Below are 19,840 nucleotides of genomic sequence, written 5' to 3' on the forward strand. Positions count from 1 at the left end.
AGTGCTCCTGGCTGTTGTAACGACAGTCGTTATGGTCATTAGAGTTACCTGAGGCTAAGTCTTAACCACCATCGTTGACTTTGTCACATGAGGCATGAAGTGTGAGTGTTGGTTCAACTCTCCAATTTTAATGTTCACTCTGCTGAAAGTGTTTTATACTTATTTTCAGTTTTAACATTTGCAAAGATCGGGTTTTTTTTGGTAATCTCAGTGTGAAAAGCAAAAAACCTGCTGGGAAGAATTTTGAATGTGTGCCCTAAAGTTACCAATGTAAATGATCATTGCCATTTGTATCAAATCCGAGCCACACAGAAAGCTCAGGTATGCTTATTGTACTTTACCACCCATTATTTATACTGCATGCTAATGGTAACTGTACGGATAGCGGTACTGTAACCATCCTTTGATGTCCCCCGACTGCTCTGCCTCAATTCTGTGGGGCGGCTGTGGCTCAGGAGATAGAGCGGGTTGGCCGTTAATCGGAAGGTCGGCGGTTCAATCCCTGGCTCCCCCTGGTTGCGGCAGTGTGTGAATGTTAGTTTCCGTTTGAGCACTTAGGCTCAGTGTATGAATGTGTATGACTGTTGAATGCAGATGTAGTGTAAAAGCGCTTTGAGAAATACAAATACGAAGCATTTACATCTGTGTGATTAATAGAGTTTCCTGGAAACACAGTACCACAGAGAATAACATATTTTTTGTGTGCCTGTGGTAAAAATACCTTCCTTAAGACAAAAGATTAATTCAGTATTTTCTTTATTTTTTTGACTTGTCTTCTCATGCAGGTGACCTTTTGACAGAGTTCTTTAAACTCTGCTGTAGGAAGGAGTCTACAGATGAGATTCTGGGAAGAGGATTGGCTGAAGAGGAGGGTAAAGGTTACTGGCTGTACCATTTAACACAGAGGATAGCATTGCTTCTCACTATGTTGTCACTGTGCGCGCCATATTCTAAAGAATGGCGCTTACTACCTCTTTTACTGGTGTTTGTGAAATGTTTGCATAGAGCCTTCTATTACTCATCCCCAAAACTCAAAATCCTGATGTTCTGTCCGAAATACAATATAAAATATTAGATAACAGGTTAATATAATTATTTTTTCCCTGCAGAAAATAGTGACATCAGCGCCGCTTTATCCAAGCTGACAGAGCCAGCAGGAGCAGTGCCAATCTCCAAACTTTCTGTCTCCAATATGGTCCACAGCGCCCGAAAGCACATCCGACGCCACAGACGCATTAATGAGTCACCACTCAACACTGATATACTCAATTCTGTCCTTCTGGTAAGTGTTATTCATGCTGCGTGTTTTATGGGTATAAATCAGAAAATTAACTGATATTCAAATGGAAGAAATTACAGATTAAGTTTCACTCAAGTGGTACATAATTTCTTCCATTTGAAATTTAATTGTGTTCTTCTCTGTTTTGCTCAGCTGTAAGTATTTAAACAAGCACAGGCCAGCCTTTTGAGACCATAGCTGTTTTCCAGCTCATTACAGCAAACCTGATGATGGACACCACTCCTACCTCAGATTCCCCACTGTGACAGAATCAGGCCAGGCCCACGCATCAGTCTCCGCTACTGTCACAGAATTAAACTGGATTCTGCAACTGAGCCAGATTCCGCCTTGTAACAGAATTAAGCCCCACCCCTGTGTTAGATCCTGCCTCCATGACGGAATCACATCATCGCATCAGAATCTGTCCCGTGTGGATCCCCACCTTTGACAGAAACAAGCTTTAACCCAGCATGAGTATCCACAACTTTCTCTTGAATATCAATGCCTAAATAAAATCTGCATCTTTTACTTTCTGGAAGTTAAAGTGCAGGACTTTTACATATAAGTGAACGTCCATTACATTCAAGCCATTGCCAAACGATTTCACATGCTGATTAAGCCTATCACTGCCAGGTAAATCTCTCTCTATTCATAGTATACCAGAGTTTTAAAATCTGGTGTCTGTGTCAACATTCCCACACTGGTGAACCAGTAGTGTTGTGCTTTATGCCAACCAGCAATGAATGGTTTGCCAGAGTGGAAGTGGGAGCAACTGTCAGAAGGGGTAGATAAATATTACACACTGTAGGTTTAACAACAGAGCCTTCATGTGTCTAGTGACTGACACTGATGACCACCTCAATCCACTCTTCACATTACTTCCATCTGGCTCCAGACAGAGGACTTTTGGAAAATTGGGGAGGAACCTCTTTGTCAGGTCATAGCAGCCCCTTTACACCTAATGTAAATTGTTTTGGATAAAAGGTTAAGCTAAATAAATGTAATGTGTATGTGAGATTTCTGGAGGGGCATAAATGTATATGTGGATATATATGACTATATGTTTAGGGTATATATTGCATGCATCTGCATATTTTTCCTGTGAGACACGACCGCGTGCAGACTTAGAACCCAATTTCCCTCTGGGACAATAAAGGTATCCTCATTTCTGCTAAACACCAATTTAGCACAAAGTCTGGCTTTGGCTTGGTTAGACCAAAATTCAATTTGTGTGACGGGCAAGAGATTTGGTGGACACTCATTGATTGGTAAATGTGTAATTGAATGAAACTATGTATTAGAGCACTTTTTTTTCTTCTCTGTCTCAGTATCTCTTCCCAGATGCTGCTGTGGAGAAGTCATCAGAGAATAGCAAGAATAAAACTTCACAGTCAAATGCCAGTGGGAAGGCCGAGCAAGATAAAAACTCTGACTATGTATGTTTGCCTTTTTATCACTTACACACTGTAACAGTTTGACTGGGGTGCCAGCCAGGTGACATGTAAGGTCAATGAAGTCGGGTTTTCCTAGATGCAAAACATACGTATGTTTTGAATATGTAGCATACACATTCAAACATTGCAGAACCATTATAAACTTCAAACATTGGAAAAAAAGCAATTTGAAAACACTAATGACAATAATAACAATGTGCAAACCTTTAGAATGTGTGTGCACAAATGGAGCAATTCTACAACACATCTGTATTTCAGTTATAATTCATTCATGTATCAAAAAACAGAATCTTCAATGCTGGCAGAAAAGCTGAAATGAATGTGGTGTCAGGATGCCAATGTGCATTTACTTCTTACAGCCTTGTGGTCAGTCAATTAAGGTTTAAAGTTAGCTTTTTAAAAGTATTTCCCTACATTTGATTCCTTTTATAAATAAAACTTTCCAAACTTTCCTGGTCCATCTACCATTCCCCCTGATTTATATCTCCCTGTGCCCAGAACCTTTTTCTCCAGCTGAAGTCAGCACCCAGTGACTCTCTGACCTACAAGCTGGCACTCTGTGTGTGTCTGGTCAACTACAACCATGGCGGGCTACGTGCTGTTGCCCACCTCTGGCAGGAGTTTGTCCTAGAGTTGCGCTACCGCTGGGAAAACAACTACCTCATCTACGGGTGGGTATGAACTACATACACACCTGGGCTGCGCTTAGGCTTGTTTGGAAAGGGGTATAGGTATAGCACCATGAATATGTTTGACATTTTGAGAGCCTTATCTCAAAGAACATAGCCACAACCGCCTTGTATCTTGTCATAGTGTACAAGGAAAAAGTTTGTAAAGCCTGAAAGTTGTTTTTGTGAGTTGGCATATCTTGATCCTCTTTTATTTACACATTTCATCACCAGCTATTGTTATTTAACATGGACTGATAAAATACAAAAATCTATGTATAAATATATGTCAGATATAAATTGTATGCAAGGTAATCTTTAATTTTTCTTTAATGCTACACTAGTTGAAACACTAGTGTATGTGCTTCAACTTATATCTTATCTTCTCCATTTGCTTCCTAATCTACAGATTGTCTGGTGGACCTCCTGATCTTCGCTGTTGTCTATTGCATCAGAAGCTCCAGGTAGCCATTTATACAAAATGTATAAATGCCATTTATACAAATGTGTGCTGGGCAACGATTAAAATTTTTAGTAGCGCATGATTTTCTTGCGATTAATCATGATTAATAAGCCATCCCCTGAATACGCAGCTGGCCAATGAAAGCGTAGTATAGAACTCCCTCTAAGTGAGGTCCAACACTTTCATGACTGCACTCCATTGATTACTATGCAAAAGGAGCCTTTTTCTAGCTTTCTTTTGCTGTATTTTTCCTAGATATGATCAAATGCTGTTCCTGGGGCACTTGTAATAATTACAGTTGCTACTAGGAGAAGTTGAAAGGAGACGTATGATTTATTCCCTTTCCAAAACCTACAACAAATCCAGAAAAATGTAGGCTGTGGATTGTTGCTAATGTAATGTTAGTTAGCTAACGTTAGCTAACTTACTACTGAATGTAGCGTTATATAGCCCTGTTGTTCTGCTTTGTAACAGTGAATAGAGACCTACCCAGCTATACAGGAACAGTGTGATCCTTAATAATGTTGTCCTTTTTCTCAATAGTCGGGTAATGCGGTGGTTCACTTTTACTCTGTGTTGGTAGGCATTAGCTTCTATCATTTTTTTCACGCCTGTTTGACAGCCTGAAAACAACCTTCAAATGCACAATGCAACTGCAAAACTGTCTGCTACTTTCTGAGATCTTTTTTCCCAAAAATTAGACAATGTTTGTCCAGGGAGTGCAGTAATAGACAGTGGCAGCGCCGTGATAAAAGCCTGAATTGCGCACTTTTAATTTAAATGTACTGCTGTATACACAAAAGTGCAATAACATGTGGTTTGCAAACACTTTAAACAAATAATGTGCTTTTTACCAGCAGTATTCCCTTTACACAGTAGCAATAAAATATTTTGTGTAAATCTGAACTTGAACATTAATGTAATCAAATCAAATATAAAACCCAAAGCTATTTTCCACTGACTTTCTTTCTAGCTTGTTAAACCAAGTAGTCCAGTTTGTTTTTTTCACAACCGGTATCAGCAGAAACATTTTTCTTTTATCAGGGAGTAACATAAACAGTCTATGTTCAGTATTAAGTGTCCCTGTTAGAGTGAGGTGAAGGTAACTCAGAAGAGAACTCATGACCCAATGGATTTCAGGTGCAAGAAAGGGATTTTGTGAGCAGATAATGACAAGGTAGAGGAGGAAGAGAGCCACATGTATAATAATGGCTTTTGTGGAGCTTTCTCGTTCATCGCGGCTCTGTCTAACAGGGGAAAAGCTGCTCTAGTGTGATGTCAAAGTCGCATCAGTTCCAATCTGAGTGTCCAGACTCGGGTCGCATTTAAAAAGATCCGATATGTATGGAATTTGGACTAAATATGAAAGTGGCCCAAATCCGAACTGGAAAAGATCAGATTCCATGTGACTTGGCTTGTTCACACTGTAAAAAAATCAGATCTGAGTCACATATGAACAAAAAAATTGGATTTGGGTCATTTTGGCCTGCAGTCTGAACGTAGTCTAAATGGCAACAAGCCACCAGTGTAAGAGAGAGCTGAAGATAGAAATGTTAAGTATCCCATGTCTAAAAGGGCTTATGTTCATGTATAGATGCTGAACTGCTGCATTGAGAGGAAGCGGGCCAGAGACAAGGTGCTGGAGGGAAGCAAAGAGAGAGAGCACAGGCTGTCCGGTGACTGCCAGAATGGTCCCAACATACCAGAGTCTACAAAGACAACAATGACTGCATCCACTTCAAAAAGGGATGTGTCTCCGGGGAAATCCTGGGACTCATGGAGCGACAGTGAGGATGAGTTCTTTGAGTGCCTGAGTGACCAGGGGGAGATAGAGGCTCCACATACTGAGGGAAAAGAAAAAGATGGCAGTAAAAGTAAAGCAGAGGGAAGGCTGCATCCCTATAACAACATGACTCTACTCAACTCTACAGAGCTTCTCTACGTTCCTGTCACACAGGTCAGGATCTCTCTGTCTCTTTTGCGCACTCATTCATACATTTAAAGTGTAGTTTAAATATATATGTATCAGTTACTTCTGAATACCAATGTTATATGTTCAGTAGCACTAGTTATATACGCACGCACAAAAGGTAGAAGGTAGATTTATTTATCATTTTACAACACAGGGTGGTGTAACAAGATTAAGTTGTAATGACCTTCATGCAACTTGCAAAAACAAAAATGATTTACAGTAGATGAGTGGATAAATAAGTCAAAATAAAACTATTGGAGAATGGAGAAGTCTCTCCCTCAAGAAGCTGTTCTGCAGTCTTGTGGTGCAAGAGCAGATACTTTTGTATCTCTTGCCAGATGGTAGTTGGGTGAACAGGCTGTGGCTGGGTGGGTACTGTCTTTTAGTGTGATGCTTGATAGATGGGTACCAATGATCTTTTTGATCATCCACTGCAGAGAGATTGTTGTTTTCTTCCCGATATGGGGAACACACAGACCTAGGGGACTCACACATTGAGCACTAAAGTGGAGGTGTGTGCCTGCCAATCTGAACTGTGTGAGTCAGTCCAATATCCAGTTGCAGTGTGTTACTCAAGCTCAGAGTGCTGAGTTTGCTGATCAGTTTCATGTAGGAGATTGTGTTCAGTGCTGAACTTAAATCCACTACGAGCATTCTGATGAGGTGTTTTCCACAAGATGTGTGAGGGCTGAGTGGAGGGCAATGGAGATGGCATCCTCTGTGGATCTGTTGGTTCTGAAAGCAAACTGGTGAGGGTCCAGGCTGGCTGGGATGTTGTTCTTTATGTGCTGAAGAACCAGTTTCTCAAAGCACTACATCAGAATGGGGATGAGAGCCACAGGGTGGTAGTCGTTCAGACTAGACACTGCAAACTTTATAGGTACAGGGACGATGGAGGCTGTCTTGAATCAGATGGGAACTCTCTCCTGATGCTACTGACACTTAAAAATCATCAAGTACATGAATGGCACTTGTTTTTAGTCCACGACCAGGGACGTTATCAGGCCCAGCAGCTTTACTCATGTTAAATAAAGATAAATACAGGGCATCACCCTGGAATCAGGGATTAATAACCAAACCTGATAACAGTCTCAAAAATTTGCCCACCAATAATTCAACGCCAATAATTGAACACTATTTCGAATTAATAGGATGGACAGTGAAGGGTGAATGTGAGCACTCACCGTCACAACCAGCTGTTATTACAACACAAATACACAAATAACCACAGACAACTGCTCTTTAAAATATAATAGGATTTATTTAACCTTAGCATAGATGAGTGATCACAACTTCAACTAGTAAACCTCTATCATCTACTCTAACAACAAGACAAATGTCAGTCGGCAATATCAGAATCACTTATTAGCCAGGTATGTTTACACAAGGAATTTGACTTTGGGTTTAGAATAATATGTAATAATTAAACAGGACAACAATCTCAACAAAATAGACAAACTATGTACAGACACACACACACACACACACACACACATTCACTGGCCACTTTATTAGGTACACCTTGCTAGTAGCAACACTACTCAGGTAGGCAGTCGCGTTTAAAACGATGCTCAGTTGGTAATAAGGAGCCCATTGTGCACCAATAAAATATCCCACACACCATTACACCACCACCCTGAACCGTTGTTACAAGACAGGATGGATCCATGCTGTCATGTTGTTGACGCCAAATTCTGACCCTACCATATTTTCTCTTTTTCGAACCATTCTCTGGGTCACATCCCAGCTCATAGAATGTGATTGAAAGGGGGACCAGGCAGGTTGAAGTGCCAAAAAGATGTTTTATAATTAAAGAAACTATAAACAACATAACTATTTACAGAACATGAAATGTGATAATAAGCGGCATCAGTGATGAGTGGAAAGCATGGATGAGTGAGAAAAGTATGAATGAAGATTGACGGTAATTCAGGACAGCAAGCAAACCCAAATCAGGGCATGGGTAGCCTAGGAAAGAGACGGAAAGAGAGGAACGAGAGAGAGATACAGTAAATGTAGCTTAGGCTGAGGCCTACACAGGTGTCAGCCCATTACTAAACGAGCCCTCCCAAAATGCCAGCTGCTGCACGAAGAAACCAATGAAGCCACAGCAGGCAGAAAGTGAGGGGTCGTAACACCTGCCTCTATAAGAATGGGGTTCCTCGTTACACAAGTTTTCGCAATATGCTAAATCAGTACATTATCCATAGACCCTTAACCGAACCGCTCTCTCTCTTGTTGCATCCCTCCGGGCAGTCCCTCCATCCCTATTAACCAGCAACCTGGGTACCACAGGAGCAATTTAAGGATTTAAGATGACAGAGATAACCCAAGAAAAGCACAAAATAGAGAGCATTCATAACACAGTAGGGATCCAGAGGTGTGCAAGACAGCGCCTCTGCAATAAAATTGTCAGCATCCTTGATATGTGGAATGTCTAGTTTATATGGCTGTAAAAACAAAGCCCACCTCATCAGTCTTTGATTGGGATCTTGCAGAGACTTCAGGAATGCAAGTGGATTATGGTAATTGCCTTTGTTGTTCCTATTGTTCAAACTATACTACCAGATCTGGTGCTGCAGAAACACAAAGTGAGAAATACTGACAACTGGGAAGTTGAGGTTGAGGCTCCATTCAGAAAACAAATATTTTAAAAGTTGTTGTCCTGCTGACCTCCTGACAGGCCTGACAAAGCATGAATTATATGTTTAACAAATCAGCATCATATTGTAGTTATTTTGGCATCAATTTGATCCGTTTATTGCAATTAAATACTGTAATAATTGCAGGTTGTGTTTATTCGTGTTATCACGTTGTGTGTGTGAACACTTGGCAGTTGTCCAGTTATAAAACCACCGTGAGGAAATTGGCATTGTATGTGAACATACAGTAAGCTTCCTTGTCACCTGACTGAAAACCATCTTGTTTGGCTCTGGATAGAGCCCTTACCTCTCCATTCATTCAGACTTTCTGTTGTCTTAATTATTGTCATCAACACATTTGATATATGATGTCATTGATGATGAAAAGTGTATTCCTTAAAATTGATGAGGTTCTCCTGGGTGGCTACCTCTCTGAATATGCGCACTCAAAACTGTCTGTCCAAACTGGTTAGACCTTTTAAAGTTTCAGTGTGTAATATTTCTGAGGATTTATTTATAGAAATGCAGTATGTGTTTTCAGTGGTGTATAAAGGCCTTACATAATGAACTGTTATGTTTCTATTACTTTAAAATGCGCCATTTCTATCTACATAAAACGGTGGCCTACAGCATAGAAGCTCAGATCAGCTAGCTAAACTTTTACTGCCCTGGTCAAAAAAATAAATATTTGGATTGTAATGGTAGAAATAATATTGTAACTTAGTTCAATTGTAATTTCATGTAGTTATTCTCCACCGCTGTGTTATGGCTTTGCTACGTGGACAGAAATGTGTCTGTTAGGTTTGTGATACAGTTAGCTGATGAATATTATTGGCAATAAAACGGTACAGCATGGAAGCTCAGATCAGCCAGCTAAACTTATTACATATATATAAAATATTACTGCCCTGGTGGAAAAAAACTTATTTACTTTTACTTCTAACTGCATTACAATAACAAGCATAATACCTTAAGAATTTGCATAAAAAATTTATTTGTTTGCAGGCTATTGCTTCACAACTGTGCACACAAATGTGTAATTTGATTATTTTGGTAAAAGCCCATTAAAAACATTGCACCGTTTTATGTAAGGTAAAATTATGACTATCAGTACTATTTTCAATAAAATTTTGTTTATACAGCACCAAATCACAACAACAGTTATTTCAGAGTGCTTTTCATACAAGAGCAGGTCTAGACCGTACTCTGTGTTGTTATTTAGAGAAACCCAACAATTCCCACCAAGAGCAAGCACTTGGCGACAGAGGCAAGGAAAAACTTCCTTTTAAGAGGCAGAAACCTCAAGCAGAACCATGGCTCAGGGTGGGCGGCTATCTGCCTCGACCGGTTGGGGGTGAGAGACAGAGCGAGCAAGAGAGAGAGAGAGAGGGAGGGAAACAGCCTAAACAATATACACACAGAGGTATAACAAAGAAGGTTTCCTGATAATATTGCCAAAGGAAGCATATACAGTATAAAGTGAACAGGACTGGTCCTAGTACAGATCCTTGTGGAACTCCATGACTTACTTTGGCGTGAATGGAGGACTCGTCGTTAACATGTAAAAACTGAAATCGCTCTGATAAATAGGACTTAAACGAGCTTAGAGCTGTTCCTTTAATGCCAATGAAATGTCCCAATCTCTGTAATAGAATCTGATGGTCAATGGTATCAAATGCAGCACTAAGATCTAATAAAACCAATACAGAGACAAGTACTTTGTCTGATGCGATTAGGAGGTCATTAGTAATTTTCACCAGTGCTGTCTCTGTGCTATGATGAACTCTAAATCCTGACTGAAAATCCTCAAATAAACTATTGCTATGTAGAAAGTTACACAGCTGTTTGGCAACTGCTTTCTCCAGGACCTTAGAGAGAAATCGAAGGTTAGATATAGGTCTATAGTTATCTAAAACATCTGGATCAAGGTTGGGCTTTTTCAGAAAAGGTTCAATTACAGCTACTTTAAAGTAATGTGGTACATAAACTGTTAATAAAGACAGAGTGATCATATCTAGAAAGAAGTGCTGACTAAGGGTAAAACTTTTTTATGCAGCCTAGTCGGGGTGGGGTCTAAGAGGCAGGTTGATGGTTTAGATGAAGAAATCATTGAAGTTAGCTGGTAAAGATTGAGGGAAGCAAAGCAGTCTAAACATATATCTGGTTTTACAGCTGTTTCTAAGGTTCCTGAGTTTGGAGATAAGTCGGTGCAAGTTGAGGGCAGGTCATAGTGAATTTTGTTTCAAATAGTTAGAATTTTATCATTAAAGAAGCTCATGAAGTCGTAACTACTGAGAGCTATGGGAATACTTGGCTCAGTAGAGCTGTGACTCTCTGTCAGCCTGGCTACAGTGCTGTAAAGAAACCTGGGGTTGTTCCTATTTTCCTCTATTAATGACGAGTAGTACGCTGCTCTGGCATTATGGAGGGCCTTCCTATAAGTTTTAAGACTATCTTGCCAAATTAAAGGAGAATTTTCCAGTTTGGTGGAACACCAATTCCTCTCAGGTTTCGTGACTTGATAATTAATTAAAAACTGATGGAATCACATCCTTAAATTTAGCTACAGCACTATCAGACAGACTTGTATAGATATTTTTGCCTAATGGTGTGTAGTTTTTTTATTTTTTATTTTTTTATTTAGAGAAACAGGGACAATGTACAATTAACCTCAAAGGGGAAGATGCATTGTACCGGGTTTTAGCTCAAGAGCTAATTTTCACCCGTAGTCCCTGGGCAGGCTGATGTTAAGTTAAGATACATAAAAAACATACATGAATAATAAGATTTACAATGACAAAATAAAAATGTACAAAAGGAAATGTTCACACCTTTCATATACAGACCTTAGAGCACACACTTATATACACACATACATACATCTGGTCACATATGGGAACAAAATTGATTTAATAAAAGCCATTTCTTTGCCTGGCGTGTGAACGTGTAAGAACTTGTACTTTTAAACAACTCTGTAGGTAACATATTCTACTGACGAGCGGCCACACCAGAAAAAGCAGAGTTTCCAAATGCTGTCCTGCGTTTAGGGATCCTGCATTCCCCTCGCACTGTAGATCTAGTGGCTCAAGTTGTTATTTCAGAGCCCAAAGAGATAAATTGTTTTAGAGGAGGAGCAGCGTTGTCATAAAGGATCTTATACATCAAACACAGATTGGTATGAATTATCAAATTTTCAAAGCTGAGAAATTGGTATTTTACAAGAATATGACAGTGATGAAATCGTCTGCTTTTCTGATCGTGGATCTTTAGAGAGGTTTTATATAATGACTCAAGTGGCTTGAGGGCAGTTTTAGTAGCCTGTGACCAACTTGTCATACAATATCGAAAATGAGTAACTATCATTGCATTCAGATAGACTCCTGAGGCCTCAATTGTAAGGGAATTTCGAATGTATCTGAATTGTGCCATATTAAATTTTATTGTATTTGATAACTTTTTTATATGTTTTTTAAAGCCTAAATTTGGTTCCAATATGACACCTAAATATTTTACCTGTTCTTGATTTGAAATGATTTGTCCTTCAATTAAAATATTAGGGTAGATTTGTATTTTAGAACGATTTCTGAAAAACATTGAAACAGTCTTATCTAAATTTAGAGTGAGGCATGAGTTTTTCAGCCACAAAGAAACTTTCTTAATCTCTTTGGTCAGTTTTTGAGCGACTTCTTCCGCAGTGCATATAGCACCGTATCATCAGCATACATGATGATTTTACTCTTACACACAGTTGGTAGATCATTTATGTAAAGGGTAAAAAGCAGGGGGCCCAGAATGGAAACTTGTGGCACTCCCATGCTACAGGATCTTAATGGTGATTTTTTGTTGTCAACCACAACGCATTGTTGTCTGTCATTAAGGTAAGATTGAATCCATGCTATTGTATTTGTGTCAAAAGAAAAAAAATCAGATAGTTTGCTAATGAGAAGCTGATGATTAACTGTATCAAAGGCCTTTCTCAAGTCCAGAAAGACCGCCCCTACCACACCTCCACCATCAAGACTGGATTTAATATCTTCTATCAAGTAGCAGCACGCAGACTCTGTGGAGTATCTTTTCCTGAACCCAAACTGGCAAGGATGTAATGCATCAGTGTGGTCGAGATGCTCTACTAGTTGTTCTGCCAGCACCTTCTCAAAGATCTTAGAGATGGCTGGCAGAATGCTAATAGGTCGATAGTTTGACACACAGAGCTTGTCTACTGACTTGAAAATCGGCTTGACTACTGCTTTTTTTAACGCCAAAGGAAAATGTTTTTCCTTTATAGATTGATTCACAGGTATTGTTAATACAGGAGTTAGAATAGTTATATGTTCTTTTAAAAGTGATGTATCAAGTCCAAATATATCCTTTGCTTTACTATTTTTTAAATTTGATATTATTTTGGAAATTTTGTCTTCATCTATATTCTGCAACCTACAGTGAAACGCATTACCATCCCCATAATCATCTCCGCAGCAGTTCACTTCAGGAAAAGTCTCCGCGAGATCTAATACAGAATCCAAGAAATAATCATTGTAATGTTTAGCCAGAATAGAGCCCTCATTTTGAACAATTCCATTGATTTTGAGTTTTAAATGCTCCTGATTTATTTTTTTCCTTCCCATTAATTTATCCATGCTTCTCCACAGATTCTTACAATTACCTTTTGCCTCTTTGATTAAATTTAGAAAAAAATTTGCTTTTGCTTTTCAAAGCAGCATGGTAACTTTATTTCTCAGAGATTTATAAATGTAATAATCAGTGGTTAATTTCGTTTTAAGAGAAACCTTGAGTGCTTTATCTCTCTGTTTCATTGTATCCCACAGGTATTTATTAAACCATGGGAGCCTCTTTTTATTTGATTTTCTATGTTTGAGCTGTGTATGTTTATCAATTTTATTCTTTATAGCAGTTATAATATTGTTGCATGTATGTACACAGCTTTCTTTATCAATTTTGGAGGCCCAATCAATTTCATTTAAATCATTTTTAAAATGTTCTTGATTTTTTTTGAGGAATATGAGGAAATTTGCATTGTTTATTTGATTGTTCTTTGTTTATGTATCTTGATTTATTTAATTTCCTGGCTATTAGTACAAAATTATGATCGGATAGTCCTGTTATTAGGTTATATGTTTTAACTATCCTGTCTGGTTTATTGGTGAATATTAGGTCTATCAAAGTTTGAGACGTTTTTGTTATTCTAGTAGGTTTTTTAATCAATTGTGTCATTTGTATTGAGTTTGCAATGTCTTTTAATTGTTTTCTCTTGCCTTTATCAAGCCAATTTATGTTGAGGTCACCCATGAGCAATATTTCCTTTCGTTCATATGTTTTTAAAATTTTTGTTAAACCAGTATAAAAATCGCTTGTTGCATTTGGTGGGCTATATACACAAAGTACAATAAATAACATTTGAGGCGATACACCAACACACTCTATAGTTTGATCTGGAATGTCTATCTGATGACTGTCAATACTGTCTTTTACGTAAATCAAGACCCCGCCCCCTTTCCCCTTTCCTCTGTCCCGTCTGTATACTTTATATCCCGGAACCATAAATGCCGATACAGGAGTTGTAGCTGTAATCCAAGTCTCAGAAAGACACAGGTAATGTAGATTTGATCCCAACAGTAGATGTTCCAACTGTTCCGTTTTAGACATTACGCTACGTATGTTAATATGTCCTCCGAAGATTCCTTTCGGCTTCGTCAATGGGTTCCATAGGACCGACGCGTGGTTTACTGTCTGAAATAATTTCATCTGTCTTTGTTTTGAAACGGCTATAGTCTGCATAGCGTTTAATTTACCACTTTCATTTGCTGGCTTAAACGCATGTAGTGACAGACAGTTACCTTGTTGCAATGTGTTGATAAACGTGGATGCGCATGGATGCGCACCGTTAGCAACGTTACCTGATATCATCTGCGCCTTATTAAAAGAATGTAGCATGTGGGTCAGAGCGGTCTCAGCCACCTGCAGTGGTTGTTGTAGATCCATCGGCCCTGGATTTACTTGAATATTCCCGCATAAAAGTAGAATGATGCAGAGAAAAGTTGTACGATCCCGGTAGACTGTTGTTTGAGCCATACTCCATGCTCTCGACTTGAGTTGCTTATTTGGAGCATTCGCACGCCCATCATCAAGAACTTTGGAGAAGATGACATACTGGCTCCATAAGTCGAGGGGTGCAACAGGCCTAAGTGTACCACTTGCTTGTGAGATTGATCGTTCACTGGCAGCAGTCCAACTCCCACACATTTGCATAGTGATGATCGTCGTCAAATAGAACGATATAATAAGCACATTTAACGCCTTAACTTTGATTGACTTTGATGGCCAAGATATCCAGGTTTTAGGGACAGATCTTGCATCGAGTGGTTTTTCAGATGTCTTTAGAAAAAGCAGAGCATCAGCACCTGCCAAGCTGCTACCTGCTGCCGCCATCTCGCCATCTTGCCACCCTCTCTGAGAAAGCCCTTAGTAGTTCAGCAGTACAAAGTCAAAAGTTATCAAACAGTGGACAGATAAAAAGGGATTCTGTGGGAACACTCTGAGAGAAGCCAATGGAATCTAACAGAGAGATAAACGCAGTACTAAAGCTGTCATTCTCATCGTCCACATGAATATTAAAATCCCCTACAATAATGACTTTGTCCGTTTTAAAGACTAAAGCTGACAAAAACTCTGCAAATTCAGATAAGAATTCAGAGTACGGACCTGGTGCTCGGTACACTATAACGAAAAGAATTGGTTGTAGTGATTTCCAACTTGGGTATGAAAGACTAAGAACAAGGCTTTCAAATGAGTTAGAATTTAGTTTAGGTTTAGAGCTGATTAGTAGGCGAGAGTCACCCAGCCAGGTTTCAGTAAGACAAAAGAAATCAATATTATAATCTGATATTAATTAATTTACTAGTACACCTTTAGAGGACAGAGAGAGATCTGATGTTTAAGAGTCCACATTTAATTCTCCTATTCTTTTGCACTATTGCACTGTTTCTATTGTATTTCAAAGAATAAAAAAAAACATTTTGGTAAGATTTGCATATTGCTTATCTAATTGAACAAAGGAGAGGAGCCTTGATCCTCACCTGACAGTGCCATTGTAAACTTCATGTATTATGTGTTTTATAATGAATTATGGTACAGAAACAGAGAGGCTTACATTTTCCTGTTAGTGATCATACTTATTTATTATTTATGTTAATTAACCCTTAGTCCAGATGAGCCAGCCCTCCCAGCATGTAACAAAATGTAAAATAATGCATTACAGGAGTATGCGACATCATGTAGCACTTCATTTCTTGATGTTGCTGTTGTTTGATGAACTGTTAACACTATTACGAAAATATGTTGATTCACATTACATGCATTAAAGCATCGCTGCATCCAGTTTAGGGATTCCCCAGGACAAGCTACAGATACAAGACTACACCTTCAACCAGCTAAAGTTTGGGAGTATTTTACACATTGTGTATGGATGTATAGAAGTCCATTAATCGTGTGTGTGTTTGATTTTCAGGAACCTGCTCCCATGACAGAGGATATGTTAGATGAGCAGTCAGAAGTACTGGCCAAACTGGGCACATCAGCTGAAGGTACCCACCTCCGTGCTCGGATGCAGAGTGCCTGTCTGCTCTCTGACATGGAGTCCTTTAAGGTAAGTAGGCAGACATGCACACATTAAATTTATTCATGTGCTGTATTTATCGAACACTGTGCCACAGTGATTGATGATCAGTGATGGAAATTGCAAATGAAAATGTACAGAGTAGTGTACACAAGCATGTGCAGGCACAGACAAAAAAAAAAAGAAGCATTCCCTTCTCTTTCCTTTTGAGTGTTGCTTGCGGAACAAAACATACAAATAGTAATTTTTTTCCAGATCTGGTTACAAAAAGCATGCAAATCTAATGCAGTAATTGTTTGACTCGAGAAGTTGTCAATACTACTTGGTACTGGGTTACTTTGGTCGATACCTTAAAGGTATCAAGTACCGGGGCCTAATTGCCACGTCCACGTTTGTGGAAAAACATTCTTCATATTAAAAGATGACGTAAACACAGTAAAATGACATTTACAAGCCACAAGGAAGGTCATAGTTGGAAAATAAACATGCTTTGTAGCAAGTCCACACTTGAAGCCACTGAGGCTTGCGTAGACAGGCATGTAATTGATGCGCTCGCCATACCAACATAGCCTACTAGTGTCTAGTGAAATAAAGACGTTTGCCCTTTCCTTTAAGTTCAGATTTGTTTTTTTTATACCTTGGATGGTCTTCAGGTAAATGGTTACTTATGCAATTCTGCAGAATTCCAATAACATGACAAATACCATGATATAGAGCACATCATTTAATGTAACTAATTTTAGCTAAGTTATGGGTTAGCAAACTGTTGCTACATGCTGCTGCAAAGCTAACGAGAGGACAAGACAGCCCCATAGCAGCACAGCAGCTCCTCGTTTTAGCTTGCATGGTCTAATTCCTCCTGTTCAGTAGGCTATTATCCAGTTATAAGTAAGCTTACACGTTTGTTTATCGTGAATGCAAATGTATTTTCCGCATCAGCGGCATATGTGGAAGAATGGACCGTGGTGAAGTTAGTTTCAAGCTAGATATTAGTTTGTTGGATGTTTGATATGCGGCAAATATATATATATATATATTTTTTTTTAAATAAATTTATTTGATAGGGACAGATGTTATAAATATAGAGAATTTTACAACAATTTTACAATGCACAGCAATCCGGACAAAACGGATTACATGTAAGTAACTGTATTCCGTTACAGTACAGAAAATAAAGACGTAATCAGATTACAGGTACATTTTGTAAAAACAGGGATTACTCACAGGGATTACTTTAATAGAAAACAGAGTACTATTTGCTATTTACGTGTAAGTTTCCTGTAAAAACACAAAGCTAGGGAGGGATTTGTTGCAGATACTGATTGGCGTGTAGCCAGTAGTTGAATGTGGTTACGGCCCCAGATGTTACCTGTGACTGCTGCTGCAAAGCACTGCTCCATCAGCATTTTTTAAAATCCTGTAGCGCTACGTTCAAGTAAAAGAATCCCATGCCACAGACTAATTCACTTAAAATACTAAAGCTGCAATCAGCGTTGGACGGGCCCTCGCACATGAAGTGCGTCAGATAGTGTTGCATCCCCGCTTCAGATGCCGCAGCTCTCCCTATGTGGCTCTAAATTGTCACGCACCTTGGAAGCTGCATGAAATACTTGAGTCTAGAATTTGATCTTTTGTTGATAGAAAAGCCCTTAAAAAAACCCTCAAGCTGTCATTTTGGTATTTTTAGTTAGGAATCATCTTTAGTGTGTTGGTATCATTAAGTTCACACCATACAGGTGTTTAAAGTTGAAAGCAATTATCACTGTTGGTGGAGGTGGGATTCAAACCTGGGTCTGGATTCATAAGAGCTGCATTGGAAGCCTATGCTCTAACCAAGTGTGCTATACAAACTTCTGAGGAAGTCACAGTTTGCTTCTTTGTTGAAAAGTGCATTTGCTTTAAAAAAGCTTTTCAGCTATCATTTTGGTATTTTTAGTTAGTGCTTGATTAGCTAAGCATAACAATATCCATCATGTGTCTACACTCCAAACAGGAAGGAAGAACATAGCAAGGTAAAGAATTGGTGACAGGGAACCAGCCTGCAGTTAGAACAGAGAGTCAATGAGACCATGAATGTGAGTTACCTATCAATTAAGGATCGGATCTAAAAAGTTAAACCTCCACTGAGGACGATTTTGCCATTTTGAGAGAGAAAAGCTACATTTTGATAACTTGTTTGTGTTAATGGAGATGAATATGCGCAACTGGCAGCAATTTACAAAAAATTCTGGTCTACCAAATCCTTCTCTCCACACTCTAGGTGGTCATGTGACACACTGATAAAGTCTCCTAAAAGCTGTAAAACCCTTCACTGCTCCCATTGAAATCCATTCATTTTAAAATGCAAACAAATATTAATAAAGGATTTCTAAGACAAACGGTGCAGGAGAAGATAGATACTAAAAAAACATGGAATAAATAAATAAACATATAATGATAAAGAGCGACAAAAACAAAGCTACAGCTCTCACACTAACTAGGCTGCCTGTGTAGTGCGTTAATTTGAAACAATTGAGGTTGAGCTTTACTGATTTTGAAAACTTGACATGTTTATAGAATTTGAGTTGTGGATCTAAGGTTATTCCTAAGAACTGCACCTGCGCAAAGCACAGCGCAAGTGTCATTGCTAGTTTCCAACCAACACAGTTGTCTTTTTCAAGCCCACGTTGTTTAAAGAGCTGGTATTATGCTTTTTGACTTTTTCCCTCTCCTTTTAGTTATATACCTTTTTCGTGCATGTAATAGGTTTGCAAAGTGAAAAAGCCTAAAGTCCCAAAGGGAGTTCCCATCTCCCACAGAAAACTCTGCTCTGAACTGCCTGAAAACAGCTCATTTGTAGTCCAGCCGCTTCCCTTTCATCCCTGTGACGTCACAGGGATGAAAGACAATGCGGCTGCTCTGACACGCCCTCAAAAACACCGGTGGAAAAACACTGAGTCGCAGATTAGTAACTCACCACTCTGAAACTCTTGCTCCAGCCAAGCTGGTCGCCAACATGTACAGCTGAAACAAAGCCGTGTTTGCCTCTCACTGACCCGCCCTTCTCTGCTTCTGATTGGCTAGTAGGCCTTAACTAGGAATTGCACATGTGCAACAAAGATCATGTAAATGTAAATGTAAATGCTCCGTACTTGTATAGCGCCTTTCTAGTCTTTTCGACCACTCAAAGCGCTTTTACGCTACATCAATCAAAGCTAACTGTGGTGTATCTAAAAATACAACTTGGATCAAATTTATGCACTAAATTCACAGTTACTGGACTAAACTGCTTCTCCATTGAGGATAGGAGATAGGTCTCACAATGTTTCAAGTACCTGTTTCCCTCCAAAATATCTGTGAAGGAATGCAGCAAATGAAACAAGATGATTTCATTTCTGAAATTAAAACTTGAAGCTATTAACGTTGGCCTAAACAAAATTCAAGGTTCAGTCGCTACACTTGAAGAACACGTATCAGAGCTCGAGCTGAGAGTGAGCTCTAATGACAGTGGGACCTGACCCAACATGTGAAAACACTCGAAAATGAAAATTCCTACCTGAAAGAATGTGCTGAAGCTGCCGAGAACCGAAGCCAAGCTTCTAGCCTTCGCTTCTAGCCTTCGCTTCTAGCCTTCGCTTCTAGCCTTCGCTTCTAGCCTTCGCTTCTAGCCTTCGCTTCTAGCCTTCGCTTCTAGCCTTCGCTTCATTTCTGTCCCTGAGAAGTCCCAGGGCCTGATGCAACAGCTCATTG

At 39.2% G+C, this 19,840-nt stretch overlaps 1 protein-coding gene across 3 annotated transcripts in view; it reads left to right on the top strand.

The window, feature by feature from the left end:
- The window catches only part of rab3gap1 (RAB3 GTPase activating protein subunit 1), a gene marked incomplete at its 5' end in the record, with an annotated part of 89,722 nt that overhangs the window by 32,513 nt on the left and 37,369 nt on the right, over positions 1-19,840 (top strand). For 2 of the 3 annotated variants that reach the window (XM_038735141.1, XM_038735143.1), the window contains 7 exon segments: positions 786-878; positions 1,110-1,282; positions 2,608-2,715; positions 3,232-3,404; positions 3,811-3,865; positions 5,459-5,821; positions 16,004-16,141. In XM_038735141.1, the coding sequence (XP_038591069.1) occupies positions 786-878; positions 1,110-1,282; positions 2,608-2,715; positions 3,232-3,404; positions 3,811-3,865; positions 5,459-5,821; positions 16,004-16,141 (1,103 nt within the window). 3 annotated transcript variants of the gene reach the window in all.

The sequence above is a fragment of the Micropterus salmoides genome, unplaced genomic scaffold, assembly GCF_014851395.1.
Source record: "Micropterus salmoides isolate LMB-PRFRI ecotype aquatic unplaced genomic scaffold, ASM1485139v1 Ms_hic_scaffold_21, whole genome shotgun sequence".
Taxonomy (NCBI): Eukaryota; Metazoa; Chordata; class Actinopteri; order Centrarchiformes; family Centrarchidae; genus Micropterus; species Micropterus salmoides.